The sequence below is a fragment of the Telopea speciosissima genome, chromosome 2 (genome assembly GCF_018873765.1).
Source record: "Telopea speciosissima isolate NSW1024214 ecotype Mountain lineage chromosome 2, Tspe_v1, whole genome shotgun sequence".
NCBI classification, from domain to species: Eukaryota; Viridiplantae; Streptophyta; class Magnoliopsida; order Proteales; family Proteaceae; genus Telopea; species Telopea speciosissima.
In genome coordinates this window covers 57,694,093-57,709,047 of record NC_057917.1, presented here as the reverse complement: position 1 = coordinate 57,709,047, position 14,955 = coordinate 57,694,093, and the positions used below count along the sequence as shown (strand labels likewise).

The following is a 14,955-nucleotide window of genomic DNA, read 5'->3' as shown; positions in this document are numbered from 1 at the left end:
TCATTGTCACTGTGAAGCACCTTAATCGTGGCAATGAACTAAGTCTGGACCATACGATGGAAGTGTTGCAAGCAAGAAAAAACTTTGCCTTTGGTCTAGATCAAATAAATCCAAGTAGTTCTAAAGTGACAATCAATAAAAGTAACAAACCAACGGAAGCCAACAATAGAAGTACAACGAGAATGACCCCAAGTATCATAGTGTATTAAGGAATAAGAAGTGGCACTTTTATTATTTGAACTAGAAAAAACTGATCGAGTTTGTTTGGCCTAAACACAAGTCTCACAGAAAAAATCACTCGATTTGCAATACTTGAAAGAAGGAAAAATACAAGCTAAGGTTCCCAAAGGAGTATGAACCAAACGCCTATGCCACTGAAGTAAGTCTGAATCAACGGGAGACACGGTTTGAAGAGCCTGACCAAAGACCAGAGAAGAGTTTTCATCAAGCAAATACAGACCATTATGCACCCTACCAGAGCCAATCATTGCCCCTATCACCAGATCCTGAAACACACAATGAGAAGGAAAAAAAGGTCATTTGGGGTCGGCTACTTGTATCCTTGCCCTCCAATCAGCTCTATTCGACGTCATACTTGAAACAAGACCTAAACAATGCATGTCTTTCCTCACCACTTCTCCGAGAAAACAACATATACAAGTCCACAAAATATGGAAAAGGAAGATCTGGTTCTGCTTTGTAGCTTTGTAGCTCCAGCTAAGTACAAAAGTTCAAGCAAACATAAAGAATATCTAACAAAATCAGAAAACAGAGTAAATAAGAAATGCAAGGGTAAGAAACTATAATAGCTTCAGCTGCAAAAACAATACAGAGAGAATAGCTTCAAACTTCAAAGTACAGACCCTTCCGTCTCTCAACATTTCAACTTCACAAACAAAACTTACTTTAGACATCAAGTTCAACAAGTTAAAGAACAAATTAGCATAAGAATGTCCAAAATTTGACACGGAGGTAAACAGAGATGATTTTAAAAGCTCACAGAAAACTAATTGCATACCTGGCAAAGGACTCTTTTATTGCAAGAGTGGTGTATTTTCCCAAAGAGCATCGTAGAAAGAAAGCAACTATGAAGACAATCCAGAGATCAACAATGTGAAAAAACAAAAGAGAGAATAAGAATTAACAAACCTGAAGTGTACCACGAAGAATAGTGACAGCCTTCCATTTGCTTCCAAATGAATCCCATCCCTTCTGCAGAAAACTAAGCGCCCTCACCACCTGCCATATGTAAAACTCAAAAAATGGTTAAAGAGTCCGCATCTTCAAATAACTCAGTGTGGAGATCACTAACAGGACACCAGAAGTACATCAGTGAAACACTAGGTGACAGCACAAAATAAAAGCCAAAAAACAAATAAGTTGTATCTTATCCAATGTTCCAACACCCCCTGTGAAGGAACTTCCAGAATACCACCATGAGGACAATATTCACCACATCCGGACGAACTTCGTCGACAATCAAATTGAGACTTAAATCTTAAGATTTTTTCCAATTGAGAGACTTAAAGCTTTCCTCACCCCCTGTTCAAAAGTACTTTCGAGAATTGCACTAAAAAGGGCGTACCCAGTGCACAAGGCTCCCGCCACTGCAGGGTCTGGGGAGGGTCATAATGTACGCATTCTTACCCCTGCATTTGCAGAGAGACTGTTTTCAGACTCAAACCCATTACCACTTCGTCACAATGGAGCAACTTTCGAGAATTGCACTCATCTCTTTAACAAGCCTTCAGAATCTGAGAACCACAAGAAAAGGTAATGTAATACTGATTTAAGAGCTGATCAGATCAGTTCTCCAGTCTACCTATCTCTATGGGTCAGGTATATTTGGTATCCCTCTGTTGGTCATCTCAAAGTTGGAAGTTCTCATGTGCTCGTTCCTTTGGAAAGGTTCAGAATCCTCTGGATTCCTTCATCCTACCTCTTGGGCCTCAGTTTGTCTTCCTAAACCTGAGGGAGATTTGGGGCTTAGACACATAAAGGACACCAATGCAACAGGTATCCTGAAATTGATCCGGAAGATTGCCTCCAAGACGAAGAGTATCTGGGTTGATTGGGTACATACAAGATATCTTCGGAATGACTATTTAGACTGTCCCTATCCCCTCAGATGCTTCATGGGTTTGGAGAAAGATTGTGAAACTCAGACACTTAGCTCTTGGATCTATTACTTCCTCGATTGATGATGGTGCCTCTACCAGGCTTTGGTTGGATAACTGGCACCCCAGTATACTTCTCAATTCAATAGGCGACAGAGCTATTTACAATATGGGTTTTGACACATTGGCCACAGTCTCTCTCATCCTCCAGGGTCCCCACCCCTCTGGATCTCATCTGGTCAGCTCTGTCGAGTATTCCCAAGTCTACTCCAGGTAGGGGAGGCAGGGTGCTTTGGGCTGCCTCCCCTTCAGGCATATTCAATTTGAAGTCTACATGGAACCTTATCAGATCTAGTGGTGAAGTAGTCATTTGGAGCAAGGTAGTTTGGTTCCCAAGCTGCATCCCTCATCATAGCTTCACCCTTTGGTGTGCTTATCATTTTTTCTTCCTATGCAGGCTTTCCATATTAGTAGGCACATACCCATGTCTCCCCGTTGTATTCTTTGCTGGAATGGGATTGAGGATGTAGATCATCTATTTCTCTTAGGGGATATGAACTATGCTGAAAAACTCAGATTGATCCAACGGGTGGATCTAATTTTATGGAGGACTCCAAGTACTACTAGGACAGGGGCAAAACTGTCAAAATAGAATTCAGGTCGATGATCAGATCACAGAATATTATTGGCTAATTGAATCGCTATAAATTTCTGATTCAACAGATCACAAATCAGACAATATCAAATTCCAGTTTCAAGTCTTTATTTAGAATCCCACTTGAAATAGGACTTGAGGAAATAAACAGCAGATTGAAAAACTTAAATTACGATAGACAGAAAACTCGAATACAGGATTCTGAAATCTGAACCTAAATCAGAGTAGAAACTCACCTTCAAAGTAACAGCCCTAGTTAAGATAGGATTGGAACAAATGTAGTAACTTTAATGGCCAGAATTGCAGAACAGTAAATAACAGAGAACAGTACCTTAATCAAAGGAGCTCAAGTAACTATGTGGATATAATTAAGGACATATATGAGGGTGTGGTGACAAATGTCAGAACTGCAGAGGGCCGAAGTAGTGAATCTCATTTGGGTTACACCAAGGATCAGTTCTAAACCCTTATTTGTTTGCACTCATCATAGATGATTTAGCCAGGCACATCCAAGATGAGGTCCCTTGGTGTATGCTTTTCGCTGATGATCTTGTTTTGATAGACGAGACAGTGGAAGGGATTAATGCAAAGCTAGAGTTATGGAGATCTTGCTTGGAATCAAGAGGTTTTAAGTTAAGTACAAGTAGAACAAAGACAGAATATATGATGTGTAGCTTCTGTCAAACCAGGAGAGGTAATGAAGTGGTGAAACTCGAGGAGCGAGAGCTACCACATAGTGAATGCTTTAGGTACTAGGGGTCAACCATTAACAAAGAGGGTGAAGAAGATGTTTCCCACAGAATTAAAGTAGGATGGATGAAATGGAGAGGTGCATCAGGAGTTTAATGTGACAAACACATGCTTATTAAGCTTAAGGGGAAATTCTACAGGACAGTAATAAGACCAACAATGATTTATGAGGCGGAACGTTGGGTTGTTAAGAAGAGTAATATAAATAAGATGAGTATGGTGGAGATGAGGATGTTGAGGAGGATGTGCGGCAAGACCAGGAGATAGAGTAAGGAATGATTGTATTAGAACCGAATTAGGAGTTGCACCAATCTAGGACAAGCTCCGTGAGAGCCGCTTGAGGTGGCATGGTCATGTCCAATGGAGACCCATGGATGCACCAGTAAGGAAGAGTGACCAAATTCAGTTTAAAGGAGCTAAAAGAGGTAGGGGCAGGCCAAAAATGACTATTCGAGAAGTGGTAAGAAAGGATATGCATGTGGTAAGGCTCGATCCTAGTATGACCGTGGATACAATTGTTTGGAGGACAAGGACTCATGTAGTCAACCCCTTGTAGGGGGATGTTCCTGGGATTCTGCTTTGACTACTGCTTAGACTTTTTCCTTTAGTAATTTTATTTTATCTTTTTTACTTCCTTTTACTCCTTTTTACTTTTTTACTCCCTTCTACTTCTCTTATTTTTATTACTGTCATGACCTCTTCGGATCCATGTAGCCGACCCCATTTAGTTGGGATAAGGTTATGGTGGTTGTTGTTGTTGTTGTTGTTGTAGTACCTTAATCAAGGAACAGTAAGAGCAATGGCACCTGGGCTTCCTGCCACAAGTTGTTGGCTGGATCACACACCAGTCACACCTTGATCCCACACAAGGAAGAAGGAAGCAGCAGCCTTTTTCTAAACAAGTAGTGAATGAAGACACCCCCCCCCTTCCACGCTTTCTATTTCTATGGAAAGTTATAAACCAGAGTTAGAGTTGCACTGGCAAACCCCCTACCTGACTCTTACATTGCTTGGCCACTCTTTTTAAAAGTCTACATGGCCGCCTTTAAAGGAGGTGGAGCCAACTTAAAAATCTTAAAGACAATAAAAATAACTATAACTTAAATTGGACCAAACAAACAACCGGTTCAACTGGAACTGACCCAAAACAACTTAAAACCAGAAATAAAGTGGTCCCAAGCCTTGAAATAAGCTGGGCCATGCTAGGCAGCAGCTTTCTTGGTCCTCCTGCTATGATGAGTCTTCAATACTACATCAGCTCTCCTCAGCTTGAAATAATTCGTCTCCGACGAATGGGTGAATGACATTTAGCGCTCATATAAATAGTTTCCAAGATGTTTGAAGTCATCCACGTGGATCCAAGTGCATTCGTGTCTTGGACATCCTTTCCAGTTGACAATGAAAGCATGATAATCAGTTCCACGTCACGTCGTTTTGTAAGTGTATCCAAGACCTCTTCAATTTCTTCATCAACAGGCAGCTGTAAATTGGGCCAGCCTCAGCATATGTTATGTGTCATCTTCGTCTAAGTGATATCCCACATATAGGCGTAGATCAGCCACGTTGAAAATATTTCTTATGGCCATATTATCAGGCAACTCAAGCACATAAGCATTTGGTCCCATCCATTTTAACACTTTGTAGGGACCCAACTTCCTTGGGTGGAGTTTAGTATTAACACCAAGTTGAAACCGCTCGGGATTAACACGAACCATCATCATGTCTCCAGGTTTGAACTCCCCATTGCGTCGACGACAATCAGCTGTAGCCTTATACACATCATTGCTCAAAGCTATCTATCATTGAATGTCTACACGCACCTCAGTAATACAGCGCATGAGCTCATCAATTTCAAGGCTGATTTGATCTTGGGATGGAAGTGGAACAAGATCAATAGGTAGTTGAGGCTGAATTCCGAGAAGTATGTCAAATGGAGTAAGTCCAGCTGTCCTGTTCACTAAGCTATTGTATGCAAATTCAGCAATGTCGAAGATGGCTGACCATGTCTTCTCATAATCTCGAATCAGATTACTCAACAAGTTTCCCAAGCTTTTGTTTACTACCTTTGTATATCCGTCAGTTTGTGGGTGAAATCCGGTCAGTTTGTGGGTGAAATCCGGTTGAAAACTGCAGTTTGGTGCTAGTCTTCAGCCACAGTGTTCTCCAAAAGTAGCTCATAAACCTGATGTCACAATCAGAGACAACAGTTTCTGGTAGCCCATGTAGTCGCACAACTTCTTTGAAGAATATTTTACCAATGTGTAAGCATCAAAATTCTTGTAACAAGGCAGAAAATGGGCCGTCTTTGAGAGATGATCACTACCACCGCACCATAATAGAATCATCTCTCTCATGAGTAGTAGGTAGTCTGAGCACGAAATCCATGCTTATGTCCAACCAGAGTGCGTGAGGAACAGGTAATAGTGAGTATAAACCCATAATTTGCTTAGTTTCTTTAGCAAGCTGCCATGCACATCTTTTAATCAAATGATCGAAGTCTTTTGATGTATGTTGCCAATAATAATGATCAGTGACCAAAATAAGAGTTTTGTCCTTTCCGAAGTGACCTCCCCCCATGTTACTCCTGAATAATGTGAATATGTGAGGACATAGGGATGAGACGGATACAAAGCTGAGTTCCCACGAACAAGTGCCCATCATGGATGGAATATTTTGGGTGTTGTCCACCCCGCTGTAACTCCTGATGAATCTGGGCGAAATCTTGGTCAGATGTATACTATTCCCATATCTAATCATTGTTAACTACATGAACTGAAAAGGTGTTAAGTGTCAACACTTTGCGGCTAAGTGTGTCAGCAACAGTACTCTCCTTTCCAGCCATGTACTTCAATGCAAAAATGAATTCTTGTAGATAAGCCACCTACTTGACATGTCGGTTGCCAATCAACTTTTAAGAGTGAAGATACACGAGCCATCCTTCTTAACTGTAAGCAAGGCTGGTATGGCACACAGGCTTAAGCTTTCCTAAGTGAACCTTTTTCATGTCAACTCATCAACTTGTCGCTTTTAACTCTGCATGCTCCATAGGGCTGAGACGGTAAGCTGGTAAGTTTTGTAACATTGACCCAGATACCAAATCAATAGCGTGCTGTATGTCAATGCTTAGGTGGCAACAAATCCGGTAGCTCTTCTGGCACTCAAGTCTGAAAAATTGAAAATCAGATCCTTAATTGGCTTGGAAGGCTTGACCTCAGATTGAGGAATCACTTCCCTAGTAACAAGAGCAAGAATAAGTCTTGAATCCTTACTAGACTTGACGAGCTCCTTTCCGGTGATAGTTAACAGCTTCTTTTTAACATCAACGTCTTTCTAGTTAGTCCTCTTGTGCTTGACGTCTTTAACTGAGACATTAATAGGGAGAAAAACAGTACACTTCCCTTCGAATTAAAACACACATTGATTCTTCCTGCCGCCCATCATCACATTGTTATCATATAACCATGGCTTTCCGAGTAAGACATTTGTCAGCTTGATAGGCATAGCTGTCACGGAGTCTAGGCAAACCAATGCATTGGAGGGGACCTAGATGCAAGCATAGTACAAAAACTCGTTATATCTCGATCGAGATTTCGAGAATTTCAAGTATCTTGACCTTCTTGAAATGAAATGCTAGTTCGATACGAAAAAATGCAATATTTCGACCGAGATTTTGAGCTTTTGTAACATCTCGCCAAAATATTGGCAAGATGTTACAAACCCACCTTATAAAAAGACCAAGTTTCGTGACTCTCTGTTGAAATTTCGACCGAGAGCTCACAAGACTGCTGTTTTTCGAGTTTTTGGTTCCTTTTTTTTTTTAGATGAATAAAAAATTCATTAACCAAAGGAAAGAAAAAGGTGGAGGGAGGGAAATACAAGCACAAGCCAAAGCCAAAGCCTTACCTAATCAAGAGTCAAGACAAGGACAAACAGAAGGGGAAGAACCCAACAAAGAAAGCGCACTAAAGAAAGGGGAGAAACTAGAACGAAATGATCCAAAGCCAACCAAAACGAAGAACTATCCAGGATCCATTGGCTCAAAACAGAGAGCATGATCCCCGATAACCGAGCTTAGAGGCGTAATCCTCTCCGGGCAGGCCAAGGAATAGGCAATGTAGGGACGATTCTTAGGAAAAAGAGGGGAGCTAGGGTTACAACGGCGAAAACTCTAAGGGATTGGGGGGTAATAGCTTAGTTAGTAAGTTCGGGAACGGCAATTGAACGGGAACGGATAAGTACGGCAATGAAACGGACTAGACGGTAATAATACTTTTCAAAAATCCGGCGTAATAAAACGCATACGGAAATAATATGATACGCGTTTAATATGTGTTTAATACGGCATAGACGGCAATAATACTTTTAAAAAAACGGGCATATATTCATTATGTAACATACATTCACCACCTAATAAACAAAATAATATCATGATTTTATGAACTAAAATAAACACAATAATATTATATCCTATATTACATCTCTAAGATTATCATTTAACATATCAAAATAACAATAAAATAATCTCTAAACCATAAAATATCAATAAAATAGTCTATTACATCTCATCAAACATAAAAAAAATGTAAGACATAATGTGTTCTAGAACCATGAAAACCCCATAAAATAGTCTCTAATAAAAACAAATCTCTCCCATCCTCACTTCATCAACGGGCCAGGGTCATTCCTCTAGACCAACAATCGCTCACATGCATAAGTATTTCTGTTGGGTTTGGTGATAGACATAAATCATCACCCACGATTTTCTACACTAGCTTAAAGGGAATCAGCCAAATAATCACAGATTTCAATAGAGTTGCAGAACAGAGGTGCAGTGGATTAACACCAGGTTATGGTAGGTATTAAGAATACATATCTATCTTCTAATAACAAGAGCAGTTGAACAGTTAAGGGTATGTGATAAAATTAAATAGGTTTCATTATTATAAAATCTCTTTCTCTGGTTAATTCTTCAGTTGTGCTTTTCAGGAAGAAAACAGAGAAATCAGCAGAGATGGGAGATCTCTTTTACCGATTAGTGTAAGTAAACAACAGAAAAGCTCTTAAAGATGAAAAAAAGATGAAATGTTTCGCAAATCACAACTTAAATGGGTAAAAGCTGCCCAGAATTCAAGATCAATTTTTACCCAAAGGAGATTTTAAGGAAGAAGAAACAGAAACTGAAATGATTGAGAAGAAAGAAAGAAAGAAAGGGATAGTAATGGACTAACCACAGAGGAGAACAGTGAGGTCCGTGAGGCCTTCAAAGCGTCGCCGTTGCCGTTACCGTCGCCGTCGAGGATTTAACGATCGCCGGTGGCTGTTGAACGGAGATGGTGAGGATGATTGGAGATTGGGGGGGGCAGCTGCTAGGGTTCGACTTCGGTCTTCGACTCTTCGGCAGTTCACAAATCAGAATGGAGAAAGGGAAACGTATTTCTCTTTGGGGTTTTTTTGTTTTTTTTTTTTTAAACATTAGGGTTAAAAATAAAAAGTATTAAACCGTATGATACCCGAACTATACGAGTATAATACTCGGGCGTTTAAAAAACGGGTATTTTTGTAAAAATACGGGAAAGTACGGGGACGAAAGTATTTTTCATTCAAATGTTCAGATACGCGTATAATACACGTATTATACGCGTACTTACTAACTAAGGGTAATAGATTCAGGCACAGGGTGGGGGGACCCAGTATTGGAGATTAGGCCCAAATGAGGGTGAGCCGGGACACAAGGGTTAGAGCAATGGGTCAAATTGCAAGAAAGAGCTGGCCAGGCCCATTAAGATCTGCAGGATCAGCCAAAGAGGAGAGAGTGGTGGGCTAGGCTAAAGAAGGGGTAGGGACCACAGTGGATCGAGGGATTAAAAAGGGTTTGACAAGCCTTTTAAGGAAGGGAGTAATCCCCAGGCTCAAAGGGTCATGCCTGGGGGAAAACGACGAAGGATGGCAATTGGGAGAGAGACGTCAAGGAGAGGGAGTGAGTCCCCAGACTGCAGAAAGGTTACAGGCTTTTGGGGTAGGGTAATATCAATGGCCAGAGAAGGAAATCCTGAAGCAGAGGTCTTCTTTTCAAGATCGACAGCAGGGTTCTCCCCCAGATCGCTATTGGACAAGGCACATCGATCAGAAGGAGAAACTAGGGAAGCGGAGGGATCAGTGTCACCGTCAGAGCTTGTGGCTAAAGCTGCAAAGATGTTTCGTTCAAGATGCAAATCTGAGTTTGGGTTTTGCCCAGTGGAAAAACCAATCGGAGAAGTCGAAGACGGAGAATCTCTCGACCAATAGCAATTCTGGCGAGATCTAGTTCTGGTTCTTCCACGGGAGGGAAGTCTATGCGCCGGAATGGTGCTTTGGTCTTTGGCAATGGCTGGATGGGTCGCCAAATCACCGCCAGAAACAAGGATGTTATTAATGGCAGTGGTTTCTTCAGGGATCAAAAGGGAGTGAGTTCTCCGGCTGGGAAGCTGCCGATTCTGAGCAAGAGAGACTTCCGATACAGCAGTACCTTTAATGGTGGCTTCATCCCCTACAGCAAAGGCCTTTGGTTGGTAGAGAGAGGAGGCATGGCTGAAAGTTTTGCAAATCAGAGAGTGGGGCGGAGACCAATCGTAGGCAACATTTTGCACAAAAGAGTGACCATCTTCTTCAACAACGGTGATGGTTGAAGGGAGAGCTTCATCTGCAGAAACTTCAACGCAAATACGAGCGAAAGCAAGCCTATCCTTCCTACTGGGTCTGGCATCTGAATGCAGGGGGGTACCCAGGACAAACCCGACCAAACTTAGGCCTTGGAGCACCAATAATGGAAGGGTAGCCTAGGGAAGGAGATCCAGAGTGGGATAGAGGAGAGGTCAACACGCTGGAGCTGGATATGGCAAGTCCATTGGTGCAAAAAAAATTGATTTTCGACCCACCAGCCAAGGCCCTCCTTCCAGGACACAATTCTTATCCATAGAGTCAGAGAACTGGAAAATGAACAAACCATTCCCCAACAGGAAAGTTTCAAAAGACCCTAGAGGTCTCCATTGTTTGGAAAGAGAGAGCTTTACAATGTGGAATGGAGGGCGATTATCAATGAAATGACCAACGATAGCATTTTCCCACAAGGAGGCTTTACCATCAAGGAGACTTGAAGGGCAGAGAGCAATCTTGGAGCCATCGACAAAGGAAGGGGAGACAAAATGCAGAGGGAGACCCTCTGAAGAAGAAGAGGGAACTAGACCGAAAAGGGACTTCCAAAGCGGGGCGAAGAGGGGAGGTAGAAGGGGTGTTGGATGGGTTCAGAGGGAGGGAAGGGGAGAGGGGTGGAGAGGAGAAAGAGACCTAGCCTGAGGGGCCAGTCATGGAGGCCGGAGAAAGCAAAGGTTACATGACAAAAAGAGAAAGAACTCGAGAAAATCTACAAACATCTCTCTCTCTCGGTCTTGGTTCTATTTCTTCATTCTTTACTCATTTTTGGTGATTTTTGGTTTGTCTTCGAATCTTCGATGCATCCATGCCAGAAGCACTTGGAGAACACATGATTGAACCTTTTAGCACATCTGTGAAGCCTTTCCAGTATTTCATGTAAAACCATTTTCTCCAAAAGTGTTTTTTTGAAAAAAAACATGATCAATACATGTTTGTTTGTGATGAAATTAATATATGTCAGACACCAGAGGCCGATCCACAACCTGATGGGGATGTAGTGGATCGTCTTTTGTGGATGACAACTTCTCCTACCCAACCCACCAGTCATACCCGTACAGGCTCCCAGGGCCGTCATATCATAGTGGATCAGTGGGTAGTCGTGGTTCTTCACACTTTGGTGACCCATATCCTAGGATAGGTTACCTTCAGCATGTTGATGATGATGTTTACATGGAAACTATGGATGACTACACTCAGTTCTTCTCGTAGACTATGACGTGGCATTCATATGTCCTACAGTAGGAGAACAATGCACATCGGCCCCATCGGACTATGAGTGGGGTCGATCCTGAACAGCGGAGTAATTATTATTAGTACACAGTTGAGTCACTTGATGACTACTTGACTTGTATTGGGAATTTGGGATATTGATGTCATCCTGTTATTGACTTATTGTACTTAATATTATGACTTAAGTTATGAGTCATTGACTTTATGTTTCCAAGTGAATTTACTTGTTTAAATTGCTTATTAATTATTAATTTATTATGTCTTCTAGTACTTAAAGTCTTAAACAATGTGTATTTGTAATTGACTAAGTTTTACATGAGTATTCGACCGTATACTGTCAATCAAGGGTGCAAATCCAAAACACCACTTTGGGTGACTATTTTTACAATTTGAACATATACAGGTGTTTATATAGCCTAAAATAGGATTTTCATGAAGTTTCGGGCCTTAATTTGGCCTAAAACCCACCGAAATGACCTACAAAAATCTACCATAAAAAATACAATATTTTGAACGAAATATCCAAATAGATATTTCGGATATTTCAGTCTGACTGAAATACCGAAACAAAACGAGATTTTAAACCTTGGATGCAAGACAACACCAACAAGGCAACCAAGTCAACCAAAACTACCGCCTAGGAGACCAACGAGACATTAGTTGTCAAGGGGCCTGGATGCCAAGACAGTTAGCTAAGGGATGCCTAGGTGACGCCTTTACAACTATGTTCATAGGGGCACAGCATAGCACCACATGTCTTCCTCATACTGACAGAGCTTTAGGGGTACTGAACACCGTTGATAGGTTGATTTACCTCCAACATATTACCATTTAGAAGAGAGACCATATAGGGTTGTCGGTGCTTTTCAATTTGTAATTTTGCTTTCTCCACAAAAGTCTTAGAAGTCACATTTACACAGCTGCCACTGTTGACAATAACCTGCACTGGCTTGCTTCCCGAACACATACGAGTATAGAAGATTCAGTGATGTCGTCAATCCTCGCCCTCGGTTTCAGCCACTAGGATGCGGCTAACCACATGAACACCATAAGATTCCTCCTCATTTGCATCATCCTCTTCTTTAACATCACCCATATTGTCTTCATCATCAAATGGATATGGAAATAAATCATCATCATCAGCGTCTTCCTCCACATTAGCAACCGCATTCACTTTCTTACGAAATGGACAAGCTTTTGCATGGTGTCCAAATTCCTAACAATAAAAACATTGAGTATTGTTATTTTTGGTCATAGGTGCCTTTCTTTTATTGTAAAAATGTGCAGGAGTTGTGGAACGTGTAAGACCCTTAATTGTGGGTCTAGATGCTGGAAAATTTCTCCGGTTCTCCCCAGCTTGAAACCCAAAATCTTCTCACAGAGGATGTCAGTAGTTCTTCTGCACAATAGCCTTCTCCAAGCAATCCTGGGGATTGTAAACATCTATGATGTGAATTGCCTAGTAGATATCAGGATTCAATCTAAATCTAAACCGAGTCAGTTACTGGATGTCATCTTCTTCAATGCCTGTACGAGCAGAAAGCGAATCAAATTTCTCCATGTATTCAACTACTAATAGATTCTCTTGGCGAAGAGAGTTTAGCTGATCTTGCAATCGAGCCTTGAATGTCAATGGTAAGTACTTTTCCGTCAGTTGTTCTTTCATCTGATCACACAGAGTGGGTGCTCTGCCATGGTTCTCAAGTTCCCTTTCATAAATCCTCCACCATTCACGTGTTGCACCAATCAATTTAGTTCAAATAACTTCATCTTTCTTATTTCAGAGAGTTCGAACCAATCATAGTCATCCATGCTTGCCAACCAGTCATAAAATATCTGTGCATCACGTTTCCCACTATATTCATTCAGTTTGAACTTGACCTTCTTTGAGTCGTCAAAGCGTCATTAGGGTACACAATTACCATTATTAAAGTATGTTCAAATGTGGTCTTCAAAGGTCGTATGGGGTGTGTAAACTATCTATGGGCCTCTATCCATGAACCTTGAGTTATGATTGTTAGTTGTAGACTGTTCAGATGCCTCGCCTCACCTTCAAAAAGTGCAAAACTGCCTTGTATAGGGGCAGCAAGTCGGTTTTCCAATGCTGTCATTCGATCACTCATTCAATCATTCATATTCTTCTGATCTGAAGCTAACTGTTGTAACATCTCAACAATCCTACTGCAAGGATCAGGAGGTTGTCCTGGAGTCCTTGAACTGTCCTCTGCCATAGCTCTGAATCTCTGATAACACTCAATGTAAACTGTTTAAATTTTTTAAATCAATACTACATTAGATTGCCTTTCACAACCAACCATAGTACTATATCTCGCGATATATCGGTATCTCGGGCCTACCGAGATATCCGAAATATCCGAGATATCGCGAAATATGACCGAAATATTGCATTTTTTCTGCAATATTTCGGGGGTCCATCTCGGGGTATTTGGCCATATCTAGGCCTCGAAACTTCATGGACAGCCTTATTTAAGCTTAATAAACACATTTAAACCATAAAATTGTAAAAATGTGAATTCAAATTGGTGTTTTGGGCTTGCACCCTTGATTGACATACGATCGCCGACCCTAATGTATAAATAGTTAAATACACATAGATTAGGCGAGTTAATATTTAATAATAGTATTTAACTTCATCACATATCAAGTTAAAGCCAATGCACATTGATGAGTGCCATGATTCTCATAAACTCCATAATATTCAATAACTCGCTTAAAGCCTTAAAGGCAATACACTAAGTGTCAAAGTTAGTAAGTCACAAGACTCGCAACTCGCAAGTCACAACTCACAAGTTCATAGATCAATGAAATTACAACTTAAGTTACAAATTACAAGTGCTAAACTGCTAATAGTAGTTGTTGTGCCTCCCTGGATCAATCCCACTCATGCCTCGCCTCGAGTCGACGTCCATTGCTCTCTTTTGAAGGACATATGTGGACCACGGTATAGAATCGGAGAAGAAACGAGTGTAGTCATCCACAAGTGTCACGTAAATGGAATCATCAACATACGTAGGTAACCTATCCTAGGATATAAACTAGGGTTACCAATTGATCCATCCGTGAAGAAGATGATCCACTGTGATATGATGTTGCGATGGCATTGGCTGCATGTATGGCTGGTGAGGTTGGTAGCTAGGTCCGCTAGGGTATGCAAAGATGTTATCTATAAAAGATGATCCAAGATGTCCCTGGGACTGGGACGTAGTCATAGTCCCCTACCCCACTAAACTGCCCATATGATGATGATCCATATCCATATCCACCGTAAGGTTGTGATGCACCATAATCCGATGCCAATGGAGTGGTATGTGCAAAAATTAAAATAATTATTTAAGAGCAGAAAAATAAATCCGACACCGTGAAGCCGTAGATCGGCCATTGGTGTCTAACATATATTTAATTCATTACCATCTAAGTCATATTACCCCTAATTATTTCCTATTTTAATTGTAGGAAAATGAATTTTTAAAACCAGAAAATTAAAAAAAAAAT

General features: G+C 41.0%; 1 protein-coding gene across 2 annotated transcripts in view; it reads right to left on the bottom strand.

Annotated features, from left to right (window-relative positions):
• The window catches only part of LOC122653134 (protease Do-like 7), a 137,918-nt gene that overhangs the window by 94,125 nt on the left and 28,838 nt on the right, over positions 1-14,955 (bottom strand). For both annotated transcript variants that reach the window (XM_043847076.1, XM_043847075.1), the window contains exon 7: positions 1,150-1,239. In XM_043847076.1, the coding sequence (XP_043703011.1) occupies positions 1,150-1,239 (90 nt within the window). The remainder of the gene's footprint in view (positions 1-1,149; positions 1,240-14,955) is intronic.